Source organism: Zea mays, chromosome 10, assembly GCF_902167145.1.
Source record: "Zea mays cultivar B73 chromosome 10, Zm-B73-REFERENCE-NAM-5.0, whole genome shotgun sequence".
NCBI classification, from domain to species: domain Eukaryota; kingdom Viridiplantae; phylum Streptophyta; class Magnoliopsida; order Poales; family Poaceae; genus Zea; species Zea mays.
Window position 1 is genome coordinate 27353070 of NC_050105.1, and position 20881 is coordinate 27373950.

Below are 20881 nucleotides of genomic sequence, written 5' to 3' on the forward strand. Positions count from 1 at the left end.
CATGAGAACTTTCATCTGCCATTGTCAGAGCAAGCTTTCCTTCAACTTAATCAGCTTTTGGGTATCTGTTATTCAGTCTCGGAGCCAGGTTTTCTAGCAGATAAATGGTCGTATATTTGAGACTCAAATTACTTCTCATCAAAAAAAGCCTACTTTCACCTGATGGGTGTCACTTTACTCATACGACAACTAGATGGTTATGGGCAGCTTCAGCGCCACTCAAATGTAAAGCATTTTTTTGGCTCCTAATTCATAACAGGTTAAACACCAGAAAGCTCCTTCAAATGATTGTCAGGAGTTGGAATCAGTGGATCATAAAATCCATTGTCCAAATAATCACCATTACTATGACCCAACTTAACTACCTCTATAGAACAAACATAAATGACAATAAAAAAAAATCACATTGCTGATAAGATTATGGTTATGGCTTCAAGATAAGTATCTCGTCATTGGGCTTCAGACAACAAGATCTGTAGGTTCATAGATTTTCTCCTCGGTAAAAGAGAACTAAATACAAATGTCAAAAACTTCCCATCACAGATCTGGTAGGAGGAACAACGTGGACAGCTCTGAAGTCTGTACAAGCAGCAAAAGACAGGCACAAAAATGTGATGGCATCGTATGCTGGAAAACAGTCATAATTCTCTAGGCAACGCTGCTGTCGGACATTTTCCTAAGGTGTTCCACAGTATGTAATCTCCAGAAGAAGCCTGTCAAAGGGATGAACAAAACACGCATCATGTCAGTTGTCAAGAAACCAATATCTCATCAATGCCGCTCACAATCAGACAAACAGATTCTTGCAGCTATTAGTCATAACTAAGTGAAATTTAATTTTAGACACATCAGGCTAATAATAAGCGCTTTACTGCAAAATGGAGTAAAGAAAAAATCAAGTCTGCTTTCTAAAGAATATTAAAAAAAACTAGTCAACCTCTAAAGCCATCTAAGAGCATGTTCGGTTAGGAACCTAGTCAAATTTATATAGAAGGGAATTTAATCCCCTTCGATCCCTGTGCAACCGAACAAGGCCTAAAGTAGTAGTACTCGTTCTAAACTATAAGTCATTCTAGCTTTTGTAGTATATTGCTATGCATTTAGATACACACTATACCTGAATACATAGTTTTTATTCTAAAAAAAACTGAACGACTTATAATACAGAATGGATGTACTTATTTTTCTTCAGTACCCCCTCAGTCCAATACCAAAAAAAAAAGTCAAAGCGACTTATAATTTAGTACTAAAATGATACAGAGACAGCTTCGGTTCCTCTGATCTCTTGGACCTTGCCTGGCAGCTTTTCAGCCAAAGTTTATTTATACAATTTTTTGTAACACATGTTTCAGTACAATCAACCAAACAAAGTCTGTGTTTAGACGAGTACGTACAAGCAACCAAACAAAAGCGTATGAATGAACTCATCCTGGTTCCACTAATACCGGCTAGGTTTGTACTGGCCTGGCTTGACTTCTACGGCAACCAAACATATGGATTAAATACAAAACTGCTGCTAAAAAGCTATCCAATTTCAGCAGGTTCACTATTTAATGGCTAATGTAGCAAAATTGTATATACTTTTCAATATTAAAGCGGTACCTGCATTGAGTATTCAGCTGGAGCTTTTGCAGAAGGATAGATGTTTACCTGCAGGAGGTTATTAAAGCATCAAAACAGAAAGTAAATTTGTGATATATATATATATATATATATATATATATATATATATATATATATATATATATATATATATATATATATATATATATATAGTTGGAATGAGTGAAACTCTAATCCTAATCCAGGGTTGGAAGTATATTATATAGGAGAGTCAGGTGGGTCAAGCCCATTACAATAATTCCCCGTTTGGATGTAGATATTAAGTCTGGAATTGTGAATTGGAATCCGGATTTCTAAATTCTGTTGTTTGATTGTCCAATGAATTCAGAGCTGGAATTAAAGTTCAATTTCTTAGAATTGGACTTTAACTAAAAGGTGCCTCTCACAATTCAAAGCTAAGACCCTAGGTATTGGATGGAATTGCAATTCTAGATATATCTAGACAACAGATTTGCATTGAAACTCATTTCCAATACTAGACACAAGACGGATTGGATATTGGATATAATTCAATTCTAACATCTTCAATATCTACATCCAAACGGACCCTAATAAGAGTAATTAGGGAGATACAAGGAAACACTAACCTAACCCCATACTCTATCCTGTATAGATGTTGAGACTGGATCGAAAGTCTAAAAATACACTCGACGGTAACCCCATGGTCAAGATGTCGGCGAACTGCAACGTGGTGGGGACGCTGAGAACTCAAACGTCACCAACAGCGACACGTTCGTAGACAAAGTGCGGGTTGATCTCCACGTGCTTCGTGCGCTGATGTTGCACGGGGTTGGTGGAGAGGTAGATCACACTGACGTTGTCGCAGTAGACGAGGGTTGCACGCTGAAGAGGGTTGTGGAGTTCGTGTAGTAGCTGGCACATCTAGGAGGCCTCTGCCACACCGTTGGCCACAACGCGGTACTCGACCTCTGCACTGGATCGGGAGACGACAGGTTGCCACTTGGTGGCCCAGGAGACGAGGTTGGCGCCCAGGAACACGGCATAACCAGAAGTGGACCGCCGCATGTCGGGACAACCGGCCTAGTCAGCGTCGGTGTAGACCACGAGCTCCGACGTCGGGTATGGTCGGAGTAGGAGGCCGTAGTCGAGGGAGCCGCGGAGGTAGCGCAGGATCCGCTTGAGGGCAGTGAGATGGGGCTCTCGCGGGGTGTGCATATGCAAGCACACCTGCTGGACGGTGTAGCCGATGTCGGGCCTAGAGAAGGTGAGGTACTGGAGCGCGCCGGTCAGGCTCCGGTAAGACACTACGTCGGCGACCGGGGGGCCGTCGTCCTCAGAGAGCTTCGCCTAAGTGTCGACAGGCGTGGAGCAGGGCTTGCAGTCGGACATGCCAGCCCACTCCAGGATGTCGATAGCGTATTGACGCTGGTGAAGGAAGAGACCTTGGGACCGACATTCGACGGTGATGCTAAGGAAGTGGTGGAGGGGCACCAGGTCCTTCATCGCGAACTCCCGCTGAAGGGTGGCGATCGTGCGCTGTAGAAGGTCGGCGGTGGATGTCGTGAGCACAATATCGTCGACGTAGAGCAGGAGGTAGACAGTGTCGGTAGATGGAGTCATGTGTCCGACTTGGCCTCGACGAAGCCGATGGAGGCCAAGTACGAGGCGAGGCGACTGTACCATGCCCGCGGTGCCTACTTGACACCGTATAGGGAGCGGTTCAGCCGACAGACCAGATCCGGGTGAGCAGCGTCGACAAAGCCGGTGGGCTGACTGCAGTAGACAATCTCCGTCAGAGTGCCGTGGAGGAAGGCATTCTTAACGTCGAGCTGATGGATCGCCTAGTCACGGGATAGGACGAGAGAGAAAACCGCACAAACGGTGGCAAACTTGGCGACTAGGCTGAAGGTCTTGCTGTAGTCCACTTTAGGGCGTTGGGTGAAGCCCCGAAGAACCCAACGGGCCTTGTAGCGGTCGAGGGAGCCGTCCGAGGTCAGCTTGTGGCGAAAGAGCCACTTGCTGGTGACCACGTTGGTGCCTGGTGGACACGACAACAGGTCCTAGGTGTGGTTGGCCAGTAGGGCCTCGTACTCCTCCATAGCACGACGCCAGTGTGGGTCGGCGAGGGCGTTGCGAATGGAGGGGCCGGGGAGGCGTCTGGAGGAGTGGCAGTCGTATCAGCGGCCAGAATCAGCCGATCGATGGGGCGGAGATTGTTGGCACCGCGTCGAGTCACTATTAGGTGGACGTGCCCGGGGTCACGGTGGATGGCGACGGGTGGTACACAAGCGGCTCGGAGCGGGCGGGCGGGACATCGAGGGCCACGAGCGTGGTCGGCTCGCGGCGGTGATAGACAACGGCGGGTTCGGCAAATCGAGCTACGCTCGTCGACGAGCTCGGGTCAATGGGTGCCGAGGGAGTGGCACGCGGCACGCCCATGATGGTGGTAGACAAGGGCAGGGTCGAAAAAGGGAGCCGCGCTCGTCGATGGGGCCACGCATAGCATAGGAGGATTCAGCGGGGCCACGCGTGGCATAGGCGTGGTTGACAGGGCCGCGCGTGGCGCGGGCAGGGTCGACGGGGCCACACGTGGCGTAGGCAGGGTCAACGGGGCCACGTGTGGCGCAGGAAGAGGTGCGAGCGGAGGCGTCGAGGTCGCACGTGGTGCAGGCAACAGCGCAAGGCGAGACGCCTAGGGTAGAGGGGTAACCGGATCAGACTCAAGGAGGGAGTCGAGATCAGTGGGTGGGGAGGAGCTAGCAAAGGGAAACACATCTTCGTCGAAGACGACGTGACGAGAGATGATGATGAGGTGTGAGGCGAGGTCAAGACATCGATACCCCTTGTGGTTAGGGGAGTAGCCAAGGAAGAAGCAGCGAGTGGAGCGAGGAGATAGTTTATGGGGAGCGGTGGTGGATGTGTTAGGATAGCAAGCATAACCGAACACGCGAAGGTGGTCATAGGAGGGGGTTGTGTCATACAGGGCGAAGTGGGGAGTAGGGTGGCTCACCGCCTTCGAGGGAAGACGGATGAGGAGGTGTGGCGGTGTGCAGGGCCTCTACCTAGTAGCTGGCGGGGAGAGAAGCCTGGAAGAGAAGGGAGCAGATCATATTGGTGGTGGTGTGAATCATGCGTTCAGCCCGGCCGTTCTGGGCAGAGGTGTAGGGGCACGAGAGACGCAACTGGACGCCATTGGTGAGAAAGAAAGAACGGGAGGCGTGGTTGTCGAACTCGCGGCCATTGTCACACTGCAGGGCACGGACCGGGCGACGAAACTGGGTGGATACCCAGACGAAGAAGTGTGTGAGGGTGGTGAACGTGTCGGACTTCAACCGAAGAGGAAAAGTCCAAATAAAATGGTAAAAATTATCCAACATCACCAAATAGTATTTATAACCAGAAAGACTGAATACAGGGGAGGTCTAGAGATCACAATGAACCAAGTCAAAAGCCTGCTCAACCCGAGAAGTAGTAAATGGGAGACGAGTATGTCAGCCTAACTAACAAGCATGACAGAGGCCCTCAAAATGTCCCTGCTACATGAAGGATCTAAACTGCCGGTAAGCTTGGTCATGACATCGGGTCCTAGATGGTCGAGACGATGATGCCAAGTGATGCGGGAGGTGGTGGAGACCAGGACGAGAGATGGAGATGCGCCGGTGGTAGAAGGCTGGAGCGTGTAGAGTGGCCCCATGCTGTCACAGCGAGCGAGAGGGGTCCTGGTGGCCAGATCCTTCACAGAAAAAACAAAGGGGTCAAATTCAATGGGACAAGAATTGTCGGTGGTGATCGACGAATAGAAAGAAGATTATGGGTGATGTGTGGGGCTACGAGAACGTCGTTGAGATAGAACGGCCTAAGGAGAACTGAAGAACCTACTAAGGTGACCTGACCACATGGAGATGGTCCTGGTCCAAGGGTTGTAGAATGACGGCCACGCCTGGCCGCCACCCCCGCGTCCGCCCTTGCTGGGGCGAATTCCCCCGTCGGCGGTGGAAGCCGAACGGGGGGCACAACGGCCGCGGTAGGAGGGCGAGTAGGGGCACTGATCGATGGAGGACGAGGGGCCTACCCCCCGGAAGGCGTCTGACCGTCGGGAGGAGCGTTGTAGAGTGCCAAGGCCGTAGCGGGTGCCTCGATCACCATGGTGAGCTCCTCGAGGAGAAGCTCCTTCCGCACGGCATGGAAGGTGGGAAAGGGCACGGTCCTCTTGATGAGAGCCTTCAGGTGGTCGTAGCGATGGCTGAGGCCATGCAGAAGGTTCAACACCAAGGTACGGTCGGCGACCGGCTACCGAGATCGCGGAGGGAGTCCGCCATGCCTTTCATCTGGCAGCAATACTCCCCCACGAAAAAGATCCCCTTGAGAGAACTGGTGGAACTGGGCGTCGAGGTGGAGAGCCCGAGCGTCCCGGTTCCCGAGGAACTGTTCCTCGAGGGCGAGCCACATCTGTCAACCCGTGCTCGCTTGGTCGCGGATAATGTCTTGTAGCTCGACGGTGATGGTGTCGTGGAGCCACGGGAGCACCACACTGTCCATCAGGCACCAAGCTGGAGACGACGGGGCGACAAGGTCGGCGAGGACATGGTCGGCGAGAGCATACCGCCGAAGCGTGAGGACCTGACCCCCACCACCGGGAGTAGTGTGAGGACGTCGGGTCCAATATGATGGACACGAGGGACCGGATGTTGTGGAGTCTGGTGGCCTGAGCGTGGAGCGCGGCGATGTGGTCGACGTCGAGTCTAGAGGCGAGGGGGCCTCGGGAGTGAGCGGAGGGGCCTCATGGACGACCGGAGGAGGGTCGTGGATGAGACGCTGCGATGTGGCCATCTGGGCAGTCAGAGCGGCGCCCATGGCACGCTCTTGCTCCAGGGCGAGGGACGCGGCGCGCTCCTGAGAGGCGGCCAAGGCGGCTGGATGGTGGCGATTAGGGCTGGAAAAAAAGCTCGAGGCTCGTGAGCCAGCTCGGGCTCGTTAAGGCTCGGCTCGGCTCGGAGAGGCTCGAGACTCTGAACGAGCCCGAGCCGAGCCTGATTCCAGGGCTAGCTAAAGTACTGAGCCGAGCCGGCTCGGTAAGGCTCGCGAGCCGGCTCGCGGCTCGGCCCAAATCTTACCAGCCCACTTACCAGCGTCCGATAGGAGACTATGGTAGCCCAGCCAAGTGTTCAAGCTGAACAGCTGAACTGCTGAAGTGTCGACGCTAGGACCTAGAGTTTCAACTTTCAATTCACCATTTTGTTCTTCTTCTCTGTTGCCAGCGGCCTGCCGCCAGCCTGTCCTATCATCCCGCCGGCCGCCGCCCCGCTCGGCTGAACGACTCCCGCCTCCCGCGAACGCGAGTATGCGACGCCCACAGCCGCCGTGACCGAGCCCCTTCCGTCGCTCCAGGCTGCCAGGGGCCAGGCCGCCAGGCTGCCAATCTGCCATCTCTGAATTCCTCCACGCGAGTACGCGACGCACAGGACTACAGGACGCCAGGTCCAAGCTCCAGTCCGCCTGTCACTGTCAGGTTAGTGATCTGAAGTCCAATGCTTCTCATGTTCTCAAATCTCATCCCGCATGGTTTATAATTTAGATCTTGGCTCCATTGTTCAGATTATTTAATCATTTCTGTGCATTGCTAATTGCTATGTGCCTAGTCCTATACTCCTATTCCTATACGTGTGCGCATGTGAGTACGTGAATGGCAAAGAAATGGCAAAGAAATGAATGCTAACTATGTGCCGATGTCCTATACTCCTATTCCAAACGCATAGCTCTAGCTGTTGCCTGTTGGTGTGGGTGGCAATTCGGACCGCAATCAACTCTAACGCTCATACACACAGCCACACAGGAGTGAGACCGGTGGTTGCTAACATTCCAGAGTCCAATGCTTGTTTAGAATGGTTGCTGTCTCACTGTCTGACTGTTTACTTTTATTCTATCTATAATTTATTTTTCTTTTGTCGATAAGGAGGCTGTGGACTGTGGTTGTTCCATTTGTCTCTGGAATGCTGTTACTTTTCCTAAAAGCGGTTGTGTTTGTTCCATTTTTCACTTTGTTTTCAATGACTACAGGTTGCAACTTTTTAAGTGATGGAATCAGCCGTGGAAGGAAAGGGGAGGAATATAAGTGATGGAACTGACTCAGAAAGTAATTCGTTTGACAAGAGGGATGATATGTCTGAAGATGAACTGGTAGTGCTTGGTGGAAAAATTGATGATTCAGCGGACAATGTCAATATTGATGAATCTGAGGACAATGGAAGTAAAAAAGGAGTCAAGAGAAGGCGCAAGAGGGTGCAGATGAAGGCTACAGCTGAAAGGAGCAAAAAGGCAAAATCTAAAGTTTGGGATGTCTTTACTAAGGTGACTGTGCCGGATACGACAGAGAAGGGGAAGATGATATCAAAGGCAAAATGTAACTATTGTAAGAAGCTATATTCTTACATACAAGGATCAACAACATCTCATTTGTCAAGGCACATGAGAATTTGTGTCGTGTATTTGAAGCATGTGGCAAAGCAACAGGATCAATCTCTTCTAAATTTGGCTCCATCAACAGCAGGTGAATCTGGATCTGGCCTTCCTACTATCACTTCTCCTAAAGATTATAACCATGAGCAAGTAAAAAAACTAATTGCTAAGATGATAATAGTTCATGAGTATCCATTTAGGATGGTTGAGCATACTTGGTTTAACATTGTCATGAGGTATTTGAATCCTTCATATGAGTTCATTGGTAGGAAGACTATAAGAGCTGAATGTTTAAAGATCTATGAGTCTGAAAAAGAATCACTAGCAAAAGTCCTTAAAGGTGTTGAGTACATTTCCCTAACCACTGATTTGTGGACATCCAATCAAACATTATCCTATATGTGTTTGGTTGCACACTACATAGATAATGATTGGAAGATGCAATGTCGTGTCCTGAATTTTTTTGAATTGGACCCCCCACACAAAGGGCCTGTTATAGGACAAGCAGTATATGAATGTGTTGCTGGCTGGAAAATAGAGGATAAAATTGTTTCCATGACTTTAGATAATGCCTCAAACAATGATGGTGCTATTCGAGGTTTGAGGGCCAGATTTTCAGCTAGACAAGGAAGTGCTTTTGTTGCAAAATATTTCCATATCAGATGTTGTGCACACATAATTAATTTGGTTGTTAAGGATGGGACTGCTGCATTGGATTCTTTAATAAGCAATCTAAGATCTACTGTCAAGTATATTAAAAAATCTCCTTCTCGCCTGCATAAGTTTGTGGAGATTTGTAGATCCCTAGCTTTGAAAATTGGAGAAGGGTTGAGTCTTGATGTGTCAACTAGATGGAGTTCAACTTACAAGATGTTGCATACTTGTATAGCTTATAAAGAAGCCATTGAAACATATGCTGATGCAGATTTAAACTATAAATGGGAACCTACAGCTGAAGAGTGGGATTTGTTTATTGCAATTGAACCAATTCTTGCATCTTTAGCTAAAGTTACCACTGCATTGTCTGCTTCTTCATATCCTACTACGAATCTATTCTATCCTCACATTGTGGATATAAAAATTGCATTGAGGGCAGCAATGGTCTCCAATAATTTGAATTTGAGAACAATGGGTAATGCTATGATGGAAAAGTTTAACAAGTATTGGGAAGAAAAGAATAATGTTATGGTGATTGCTACTATTCTTGATCCAAGGTATAAAATGAGATTTATTGAGTGGTGCTTCAATAAGATATTTGATGAACATCAAGTTTTGTTTGAATTAGAAGATGTTCGTAGTGAGTTAGAAAAACTTTATGGGGATTTTGAGGTGCAACATAGAGAGAGAAAAGAGTCTCAAAGCAAATCTAATGCTTCCTCATCTTTGAGTATTGAAAGATCATGTAGTTTGCCATCCGCTTCATGTCAATTTCAGTCTTTCTTGTCATCAACTCAGTCTAACCCATCAAAGAGCGAGTTGCTTATCTATTTGGAGGAGACTAATGTGTGTTTATCGGACAAAGAGTTTGATTTGCTGAATTGGTGGAAGGTTAATTCACATAGATTTCCAGTGGTGTCGAGAATGGCAAAGAAATTCCTAACTATACCGGCGACATCAGTGTCTTCGGAGTCTACTTTTAGCATGGGAGGTAGAACTCTTGATGATTATCTTAGTTCTCTAAGGCCTTCAATGGTGGAGGCATTGGTATGCTCTTCTAGCTGGATCTGAGGAACACATGATGGAAGCATGATATATGTGGTATGCTGATCTTGTATATTTCTTAAAGTTGTATTATTTCACACATTAATTGAACTTTGTATTTTATCAGGAAGAAGATGATGAGGACAATGTTGAGAACATTCTGTTTCCAAAAAGCTTGGTGGAAAGCAACTAGTAAGAGATCTGAATTCTAATACTCTTTGTTAGAATATAGGGGAAACATGAATTATTTAGTGCTATTTGTAAACTAATTAGAATTGCCTTCACAGAATTTGGAAGAATTGGATGGAGACAACTACAAGACAAGCTAAGCTAAGGACGTCAAGAGTCAAGACTCAAGAGAAAAGATGCATCATTTGAATTAATTTTGTCATTGAAACTTTGAGATACTGAATATTTTGAGCTTATCAATGGATTATGCATTGCTCTTGTATACTTTGAGATACTGCTGCTGGTTTAAAATGCCTTATTGTATGTTTTGAGGAGTAGTGTATCTTCTTGTATGTTTTGATCTTCTTGTATGTTTTGAGCTGATTTTATGGAATATATATACAACTGGAGGTTGGGCTCGCGAGCCGGCTCGAGAGCCTGCACCGAGCCAAGCCGAGCCTGATTGCAGAGCTCGCCAGACGACCGAGCCGAGCCTGGCTCGGCTCGCTCCTGTACCGAGCCTGGCTCGGCTCGGCTCGTTTCCAGCCCTAGTGGCGATGGTGGAGGCCAGTGCGGAGTCGGTGGAGGGCACGGGGGAAGTCCATGTGGCGTCGATGACGAGCGAGTGGTGGGGAAGCCAGGGGCGGCTACCGGGAGAAGCAAGCCGGCGAGATGGGGTCAGAGGCCACGATGGTGGAGAGGGCGCCCGTGCTCGTCGGGTACCCCAGGAGGCCGAGGGCGCCCGTGCTCGTCAGGTACCCCGGGAGAGCCCAAAGGGGAGAACGCCGGCAGCGCGCGGTGGCTGTCGCGGCTGCGATCGCAGCACTTTGTGCGAACGCTGAAGTGGTGCAAGTCACTGCAGCAGCGCTGACCGCGACGGTGCTGGGGATGATGGCCGCGTCGATGGCGCTGGCAGCTGTGGCTGCCTGCAGGGGATCCATCGCATGGAGGCAGGCGACGAAGGGGAGGGGCTGACGGCGGTGTGTCCGACGCAGGAGGACGCTGAGGGCACAGGCGGCGACCCGTCAGGGGCGCGGCCGTGGGGGCGCGGTCGATGGGGGGCGCGACTGTTGGGGGCGCGACCGACGTCGGGGATCGGCGCAAGAGGAGAGGAGCGGCGGCGGGGTGCGCCCACGGCGGGAAGGGGGCCGACGGTGACCGACGACGGGGGACGGGATGCCGGTGGCCAGCAGGGAAGAGATGGCTGGCGGCGACTGCTGGTGGCCGGCGACGACTGGGAGGGAGATGTTGGGAGAAAAAAAAAACCTAGCTCTATACCATGTGGGAAGTTCGCGTTCTTCATGTCCCGAAGGCGTCACAGTTCGCTGATATTTTCATGAAGGGCCTCCCCACCACGGTGTTTTGGAGTTTCGATCCAATCCTAACATTTCTTGTGGCTCAAGACGTTTAGAATGTGGGGGTGTTATAATTCGTCGTACAGCCCTATCAAGTCTTATAACTGTAATTGGACGCTCACCCAACGCTGCATATATGCATATATAAATTGTACTGCATTGCCTACTAACGTAGGGTGTTGGTCCTATGCACTGTATTTAATCAACCCATGGGCCTAAGGATGTAATCGGATCGAATGCGGACGGATATCATCGAAACCATATTTGTTTTCATTTTTTCTTCGGATGTGAATTCAAATACGGATAGCTTCGGATACGAATACAAATACGGATGTTCTCGGATGCAAATACGAATAGTCACGTGTCAAATTTGGAACTAGTCGAACATGGATATCGTCGGTAACGAATTTTTTATCGGATTCCTTGTAAGACAGTATTCCACACATATCATGATTGTTGTAATCATTTAGTCACTCCTTGAGTCTCAACATTTTTTAGGATTATATGTGTACGCATGTCACACCTCCGTAAAATTTCATGAATTTATTAGGCTATTTATATATTATTAATTTCTTTCTACAAAAATCATCAAGATGCAGTTAAATTCATAAAATACTCTAATGTCGACCAAAAATTACAAATAAATTACCAAGACTAATAAACATTCTATAAGAAGATAATCTCAAGTCCCCACATAAAAATGATAAAGTTAAGTATTGATTATGTTGAAACTTAGATACTTAGAATGATTTTATGTGTAACTCACGTACAAGTGGAAATGAAATGAAACAAACATTGACACCTATTAAATCTAATTATTCTATGATTCACTGCAGCCCACGTTCGTGCATGCAAAGATGTTAGTTTTGGGAAAAACATTCTCTGATATCGTTTTTACTATTTAAGGAAAGTGTTAAAAATAAAAAACATCTTGTTGCAGCCCACGTTCACTACCTTTATTGGCTGTATGCACATCCGTGACTAGAGTCTAGGAGTCGCAAGCCTGCAACAGGGAGGCTACAAGGTGGGCTAGCTGATGCCTGATGGGCCTTAGCGAGCACATCTTCACTGTGACCCGCATGCTCAACAGTTTAGTCCCAACTCGAAGTCTAGGTGCGAACGAAACCAAAGAAATAGTATAAAAGAAGACCCTCGGCACTCGATCAAGTATACGTGGGCTATGTGTCCCTTTAATATTAAATTAGTTATTTTTTATAGGAAGGATCTACCACACGTTCGGATTATTGTTCGGATAGTGGTTGGATATATCCGATAAAATTCTCGGATATTCAATATCCAACGGACATTACGTATATCGTATTTGTATTCGATATTAGAATAAAATATCCGAATTTGTATCCCCGATATCCGATAAAATGTTGGGATATCCGAAAATCATGTCCAGTGTTCATCTTCTTCGGATTTGGATTTGAATGGATATTTTCCGAACCATTTTACATCCCTACATGGGCCTCAATGCAATGCAATACAATCTAATTCTGCAGGAATACCTCCTCTAACAATATCTGTGCCACTAAGTTTAGGAACGTAATTATCTATCAGATCTCTGCTGATCGGATGATAAGGTTTAGCCCAAGAATGGATTTATTGACGAAAGCTCAATGCAGGTGAGTGAGAGAAGTAATTTATTACTTACAGATTTTGGATCAATTGCAAGACCAGACAGCGTGCCTCCAGTAACCTTAAAAGAAACCTAGAAAAGTTGTTCATAATCAATCAATCGAGAAGAAAGAAGCCTAACAAGAAACTAAAACAAAAGAAAGGACAGACAAAAGAATCTAGAAAATAGTCAATGGAAGTTAGACTTGTTCATGAATGCATAGAAGGATAAACAGGTCCAGCATACCCCACCGGCACCACCAATATACTCCTAGTGATAAAAATGCAGAGTAATACTGATTTTCAGTTATACTTTTATCAGTTTTGGGCCTAGATACTATAGAAGTCAAATGTTTCACACTCCTATATGAACCAGCATAACTAACTTACAACGCTGAAAAGGGAATATGACAAAGGAGATCAAGCATACCATTTCCAGGTATGGTAATTACTTACAACATCATGTCCAAAACAAAAGGAACTAACAATAAGGTTTCTCATGGTCTAATAGCACAGCGTTTGGTAGAGGCATACCTTAGCATAATTATACGCTTGCCAAGACAATGGCTCTTCTAAATCAACTGCCTGAAGATCCTTATTGATTTTTTCCATTATGTAGTCATCCAAGCTAGCTCCATTCTTAACGTTATCTTGTTCACTGTCACTATCTTCAGTATATCCAGTGCTTGAAATGAATCGAGATGATGAATTTATTCTCTGTGTCGTTCTAGGCTGAAATTTAACAGTACCAGGGAAGGTAGCGTCAATGCTCCTACCACTAAGTCCCCGTCCACTTGAGACAATTCTCCATTCAATTGAATGCTCTGTCATTGAAACTGTCCCAATTGATGGATTTCCGTCATATGATGCAACTCTTCTTCGAGGGAATGGCATTGTAATCATGCAAAAGTCCATAATGAAGGGAGACTTGTAACCCTCCATCAATGACAGCTTAAATAGAAAAGCACCTTCATTTTCAGAAACCATGGACAACTGATAGAACCCTTTAACAGGAGGAGCAATGTTGCATGGTGCTTGATAATGCATCAATACAAAATTTCCTAATGGTGGCTGAAAAACCAGGGTTTGCTTATTAGCAGTGGGCTCTGAAGCTTGAACACAGTGATGGAATGATGAAACCTCAATATGAGCAGTTTTTAAACCAGTCAATGGCAAAGAAACATCAGGTAGTCCTTCTAGTTCAGCCCTACAGGTCACCTGTCCTGAAACAGAAAGGAAATCTGGAACATCATCACGGTCATACAGTGCAGCATTTATAGTCTCCAAGCTAGAAAACAGAATCCTTTGCCTCCCTTTGTACAGGTAGGGCTTCCAGGCAGGTTGTTTCTGGTCTGTTGGAAGAGGGTCACCAGAAAATCCAGTAGTTCTAATCGAAGTAACATTGGCATAATTGAGATCTTGAGGTGTGCCTGCCAAAACAAACTATTAGCTAAGTTGGTTCATTAGAGTATAGGTCCATGAAGAAGCTTTACAAGAGAACATGAAGTACTATACGCCATGATAGGAGGCTTTGTTACCACTAACCAAAAGGCATTGCACCAATGATGAAGTTCTGCAGTAAATCCTTGTCAAAAGGCCTTACACCCCCTTTTAAGGAGTCTGATTGAGCAGCACCAACAGGGGAAGAGACTGATGCAGTTGGTGCTGCAACAGGTGCGGCAATAGGCTTCGCTCGTGCTGAAATACCTATACTTCCAGTCAATGAATCCAAGAGTCCACCAACAGATGGCCCAGAGCTAACAATCACCTCAGGTTCAGCAATATCACCAGTAATTATGTCCCCAACAACTTGTGCAACCATAAATGCTCTACATTGAACATAAAGTGTAAGCATGCAAGCTAAAAGCTAGTTAGGTTGCTGGTGTTGAACTATATCAACTTTTTATGTAGCATTCATGATGGTTAATTAAATGTTAAAGATGTCATAATATCACTTCCAAAAAAATCTTCAAGGGGGTCCAAGGGCTTTGCTCTCTGTTTTTGATCTTGCCTACGTTTTTATACATTTGATGAAGTCCTAGTTGGTTGATGGTCAACAGAATGAAACTTCATTACTTCAATACAGAAGAACATGAAATTATAGTAGGTAAGCAAACTTACATTACCCTGTTATGCATGGAAGATTGAACAGGATTGAAGAAAGATTGTTGTTCTCCTTGGCCGAACCCCCACAATCAGACCTTTTCAAGAGATTCTCATATGCTCTAAATGGCTGAGGATCCACCAGAGGCAACACAAGGACATAGTACCCTCCACGCTTTTGTAGGACCACAGGCCACAGCATAAAGGGATCTCCTTCCTCTTTATCCATGTGTAATGAGATAATGTGGCGGGTAATTGGATCATCAACCCAAGAATCCAGTCCCACAGATGATACGTTTGTTCGGATGCCTGAACTGCGTGCAGTGCCCTCCCTGCAGAGTGTCAAATATGTATCACGTCTGTTCTCACACAGGCTTACAGTTTCAGAGAATGAAATGCAGACAACTAATCGCAATTCTTGTAAGAACCATAGCTACTTATTTGTTTGTTGCTATACATTCATTAGGAGCTCTTAGGTTGTAGTGTTTTCAGACACGAAAAAATGTATCATTTTATCACTAGTCAGAAACTCTGAATATGTCCTAACACCCGTCCCAATTCACTTGTACTCTCAACTAAAATTCAGTTACTGATATTTAAACATCCACAACACAGAAAGCTAGCTCAAAGCCAAAGATAAAAACAGAGCAAACCTTCTCCGGCGCTCGGCGAATGCGGCGGCGACCTCGTGGTCGGCGGGCAGCGGCATCTTCGCCGCCCCGGTGCCCCAACGGTGTCTCTCTCCGTCTCCTTCTTCCTCCTCCCACGCGGCACGCCACCGCTTCTCCACCACAGCGAACCGCCTGGTGCAAGAGAGGAAGAGGTGAGCCCCATGGGATCAGAGGGGGCAATCCTGACGGGAAAGCTCGGATGGGTACCTGGAGAAGGCTACTGTGTCGTTGGGCGTAAGGATCCAGATGGCGCGTATGCTGCACCCGCCGCCGGACATGGCCGAATGGCTAGGAGGGAGGAGGAGCCGCACCCGGCGGTACCGCTGACGCTGCTGCTGCGTTGCTGCGGGACGAGGTCGGAGGAGGAGGGCGACCTGATGGGCTATCTGGGCCGAGTAGGATGTTTCCAAAATTTTAACACAGCAAATGTTGGGCCGGGCAACATATATGTGGCCCAATTGCCTCTAGGCCCGATGCTCCTTCATGTTTTTTATATTTTTTATTTGCAAACCGAGAGTCCGAGACTGATATACACATTTATACGTTAACAGTGTCCTATTTTCAAAATTAAGGCTTAACTCATAAAAACAACTTTTCCACAGTGTCATATTTTATAATTATTTATTAGAATTAGAAAAATATAAGACAGACCTTGAAGTGACATAAATATACTACACCCTAGATCAGTGTCATATCCTTGTTTGATACATTATTCTCAATATTTTATTTTCTAAATACATGATTTAGGGCATAGTTGTTGGAGCTCAACTTTTTTAGTGCTCTAAACACTTTAAATAATGTAGTATTTTAATTTTGTAACATTATTTTGACTCTTAAGGTATTTTATTGGAGATATTCAATGGACTGCTGGACCGAGGTTGCCTGCATCCGCCTCTAGCGGCAAGGATCATCATCGGAGCATGGGGTCATCATCGGAGCATGGGGGCATTCAAGGGACACATGCTCCTAGGCACCCTATTCCTACTAGTGGGGTTCTAGTAAGGCTAGGCAAAAAAAACCCGTAACCCGAACCCGAAATACCCAAAACCCGAATTTTGTTCGGAAATTTCGAGTACCAACTTGCAAAACCCGAATTTGTTTTGGGTAATTCGGGTATCATGATCGGGTACCCGAAATACTCGAATTACCGGAACTTTCATGTGTCATGTACTCATGTCAGTCTTAATTATTAATTTGTACATCTATAATTATACGTATGTGTGCATGACTTGTGATTTTAGATTGCTTGTGTTTTTATGTCCATATGTATCATTATTCAAACTGTATTTTTATACTAATTTAATAGAGTGCATGTGTTTTTATAAAGCTGACACAACAGTTCGGGTAGTTCGAGAATACCCGAACCCGAAATTCTGGGTACCCGAATTTTTGGCTATTGTAAAACTCGTTGTAATTTGGTATCGATTCTCAAAACACGAAATTTTAAATACCCGAATTACCCGACCCGAAATTTATGGGTAACCCGAATGCCCACCCCTAGGTTCTAGTCATTTGGTCTTCGGCGACGTGCCACATTGTGTGGCTAAAGGTCACCTAGAGATGGGGTAAATAGGTGAAATCTGAAATTTAACACTTAACAACAAAAAACTTCGATCCCAAATAGGTGTTAGAACCATAAGGAATATGATCGGAGTAGGGAGAACTTGGAATAGAAGAGTAAGAACATAAATCGCAAATGGACACACACAAAAACAACCGATTTGGTTTACCGAGGTTCGATTCCAAAGAACATATGTCCCCGTTGAGGTGTCCTAAAGGACGAGGTCTCTTTCAACCCTCTCGAGTGATTCCGAAGATCAAACTCGAGCCCTCTCTTGTTTTCTCAATCGATCAAGAGACCTTTGGCTCCCATAAGGTACTTGACAACGTCGAAGCTCTTGCTAACCTTTACAATCTCAATGGGTGCCTCGCACCAAGACATAATAACATCAAACTCTCTCTCTCTCTCTCTCTCTCTCTTTCAACTCTATCACAATTGCACACTCTCTTTTCTCCCTAGAATATGGATCATAATGAAGTCTACTCAAATGGGGCACTTAGATCACTTGGAGGTGTTGGGAATGTTTCTCTAACCTATAGGAATGAATGCTCAAGAGTTGTGTATTGAATGACTTAGTTGGGGTGTATTTTGAAAGTGGCTAGAGGGGATGAATAGGCCACACCTGAAAATTTCACCAAAAACTCGAAACGAACTAAGAATAACCAGTTCAACTGTTGAAGGCCATTTCAGCCACTACTAGGGGCAGTTCAACCGCTCTGAACCAGTTCAACAGGAAAATGAGAAATAAACTAAATTGATCCCTAAACTCACCAAATAAACTTTACGTACGTGATGTCCTTGATGTTCCTTAGGGTTGTAGGAAGTAGATCTGAAAGGGAAACTTCTCAAAACCTACACACCATAGATTTATGAGCAAAACTTCCACAGAGTAATGTGAGTATGAAGAACATGAACAATCACAATAATTAACACCACAAGAGACACAAGATTTATCCTGAGGTTCGGTCACACCACCAAGGTGCCCTAGTTCCTTATGGAGGTGCCCACAAAGATCCGGGTCTCTTTCAACCCTAATACTCTCCTCACCGACCACAAAGATCCAAGTGAGGTCACTTACTAGAGATTGCTCAAAAGAGCAGGTAATACAGACTTCTTGCGGTGTTCCACAAGCTTTGGACACTCACATGCAATGCCATCTAGGAGCTTGGAGCTCCAAGAGAAATGAATCCACAAAGAACGTGTTCTTTCATCAAAGCTCGAGAGATAGATCAAAGAATGAAAGTTGAAATCGCATTTGAGATCTAAAAACTTATCTGACATCGAAGACTCTTCCCACCGATCGAGGGGAGGAAGATCTGGATAGTGAGAATGGAGTGAAATCACTTGAATGAAGAGATTGCAGTCATCATAGAGCTTGGGTTCGAGCCTTATAGGGTTTAGAGAGAGGGGAAGGTTTATATTATTTACCCCAAATAGATTTGGTTGTTACTGGGCGACTACGCAAATCCCACATAGAGCTCCCTGCAAAATCCCGGTTGAACCTGAATTTAAATCCCGGTTGAACCTTGATTTTCTAAAGAGGTTCCTCAGAAATCCCGGTTGAACAACCCCTAGGCCCGATTGAACCACAATTCTCAGAAAAGTTCAAACTTGGAACAAAAACAAAGGGAGAAACCAACGGGTAGATTCACGACTTTTCAATACAAGGATTTTGAAGTGGATAGAATGAGTTTTAGTGCAAGTACCAATACTCATTTGTGGATGCCTCTTGATAGTATGGCGATTCCTAAACTCAAGAACTCAAAATAAAAATCAAACTAGTTCTCAAATAGACACTTTAAATTCCAACCTTCAAATCTAAGCAATCATCTTACCTCAATGAGTTCCAATATGCTGCAATGGTCACCAAGAACATATCCAAACACTGGAATGACCCAAACTTCTTCACTTGTCTTGAGCTAGCAACCCCCATGTCATATGATTTGAATCATCTCATCACATATGAATTAAACTGATGACTTCCAATCACATCTTCTAATGTTGTGATCTTCATCATTGTATGACTTCACAATCTGATTAGTTTGTCGACATCTTGCAAGTGCTCTCTTCTTCACCTTAGCTGTGGTACCTCGATCCACAAGCCATCTACTTGACTTTTACCTTCGCTTAGTCCCTCGAAGCCATTCCCTACATGTCTTCACCTTATCAAATTGTCTCCAAGTCACATTTCATTAAGCATACATGTTGGGTACCATAATTAGGGGTACCCCTAACACTCCTAAACACGGTTGGTAACCACCATCAGCACAAGCTGCAGAGACTGATGGGCACGATTCAGGTTAAGGCTTCGTCTACTCAAGGGACGCGATCTCGCCTCGCCCGAGCCCAACCTCGGGCGGGAACAGTAGTCCTAGACGAATTCACGCCTCGCCCGAGGGCCTCCTCAAGCAACGGGCGCACCCTCGACTCGCCGGAAGCCCAGCTCGGGCAAGCTTCGTTGTGAAGCAACCTTGGCCAAATCGCTCCACCAACCGACCGTATCACAGACGCATTCAATTCAAGGATCGCCTGACACCTTATCCTGACACACGTGCCTCAGTCGGCAAGGTCAAAGTGACCGCAGTCACTTCGCCCTTCCACTGACCGACCTGACAGGAAAACAGTGCCGCTCGCCATTGCTCCGACTGTTGTGCCACCCGCCAGGGTGAGGCTGACAACAGCCAAGTTCAGCCTCAGGCGCAACAGGAAGCTCCGCCTCGCCCGACCCCACGGCTCGGCCTCGGAAGGAGATCTCCGCCTCGCCCGACCCCCGGGGCTCGGCCTCAACCTCGGCCTCGGAAGGAGGACTCCGCCTCGCCCGACCCTAGGGCTCGGCCTCAGTCTCGGCCTCAGAAGGTGGTCTCCACCTCGCCCGACCCCAGGGCTCGGCCTCAACCTCGGCCACGGAAGGTGGTCTCCGCCTCGCCCGACCCCAGGGCTCAGCCTCAATCTCGGCCTCGGGAAGAATCGCGTCCTCGCACGACCCCGACCTCGGCCTCAGGAGGAGTCTCCGCCTCGCCCGACCTTGGGCTCGGACCGACCGCGCCATGGGGGATACATCATTACCCTACCCCTAGCTAGCTCAGGCTACGGGGGAACAAGACCGGTGTCCCATCCAGGTTCGCCCCGGTAACAAGTAATTATGGCTCCCCGCGTGCGTCCATGACGACAGTGGTCCTCAGCCCCCTACGGAAGCAAGGAGACATCAGCAAGATCCCAGCAGCCCCGACAGCTGTGCTTCTACAGGGCTCAAGCGCTCCTCCGACGGCCACGATACCGTGTACACAAGGCTCTAGCACCTCTCCGACAGCCACGTTGGAATGTACACAGGGCTCAGGCACCTCTCTGCCATACACGTTAGCGCATAGCTGCACCCCCATTGTATACCTGGACCCTCTCCTTGCATCTATAAAAGGAGGTCCAGGGCCTTCATGCGAGAGGGTGGCGCGGGAGAAGGAGCTAACGAACAGGCTCACTCTCTCTCGTGCGCGAACGCTTGTAACCCCTACTACGAGCGCATCCCCCTGGCGCAGGATAACACGAGCCGTGTTTTCCCCCTTGTGTTCCATCTCGCGCCAACCCATCTGGGCTGGGACACGCAGCGACAATTTTACTCGTCGGTCCAGGGACCCCCCGGGGGTCGAAACACCGACAGTTGGCGC

The 20881-nt window shown here is 46.9% G+C and overlaps 2 protein-coding genes across 2 annotated transcripts; one reads left to right on the plus strand and one right to left on the minus strand.

Annotated features, from left to right (window-relative positions):
• Positions 1 to 406: 406 nt before the first annotated feature.
• LOC100281080 (adaptor complexes medium subunit family protein) lies at positions 407 to 16026 on the minus strand. The gene is given in 8 exon segments (NM_001153999.1): positions 407 to 713; positions 1603 to 1650; positions 12922 to 12978; positions 13419 to 14314; positions 14430 to 14713; positions 15011 to 15319; positions 15641 to 15790; positions 15866 to 16026. Coding segments are annotated over 8 exon segments (1890 nt in total). The 5' UTR covers positions 15937 to 16026; the 3' UTR covers positions 407 to 638.
• LOC109943000 (zinc finger BED domain-containing protein RICESLEEPER 2-like) lies at positions 4549 to 10873 on the plus strand. The gene is made up of 3 exons (XM_035963357.1): positions 4549 to 9798; positions 9869 to 9933; positions 10029 to 10873. Exon 1 carries the CDS (start codon positions 7660 to 7662, stop codon positions 9766 to 9768), a length of 2109 nt encoding a protein of 702 aa, XP_035819250.1. The 5' UTR covers positions 4549 to 7659; the 3' UTR covers positions 9769 to 9798; positions 9869 to 9933; positions 10029 to 10873.
• Positions 16027 to 20881: the final 4855 nt, after the last annotated feature.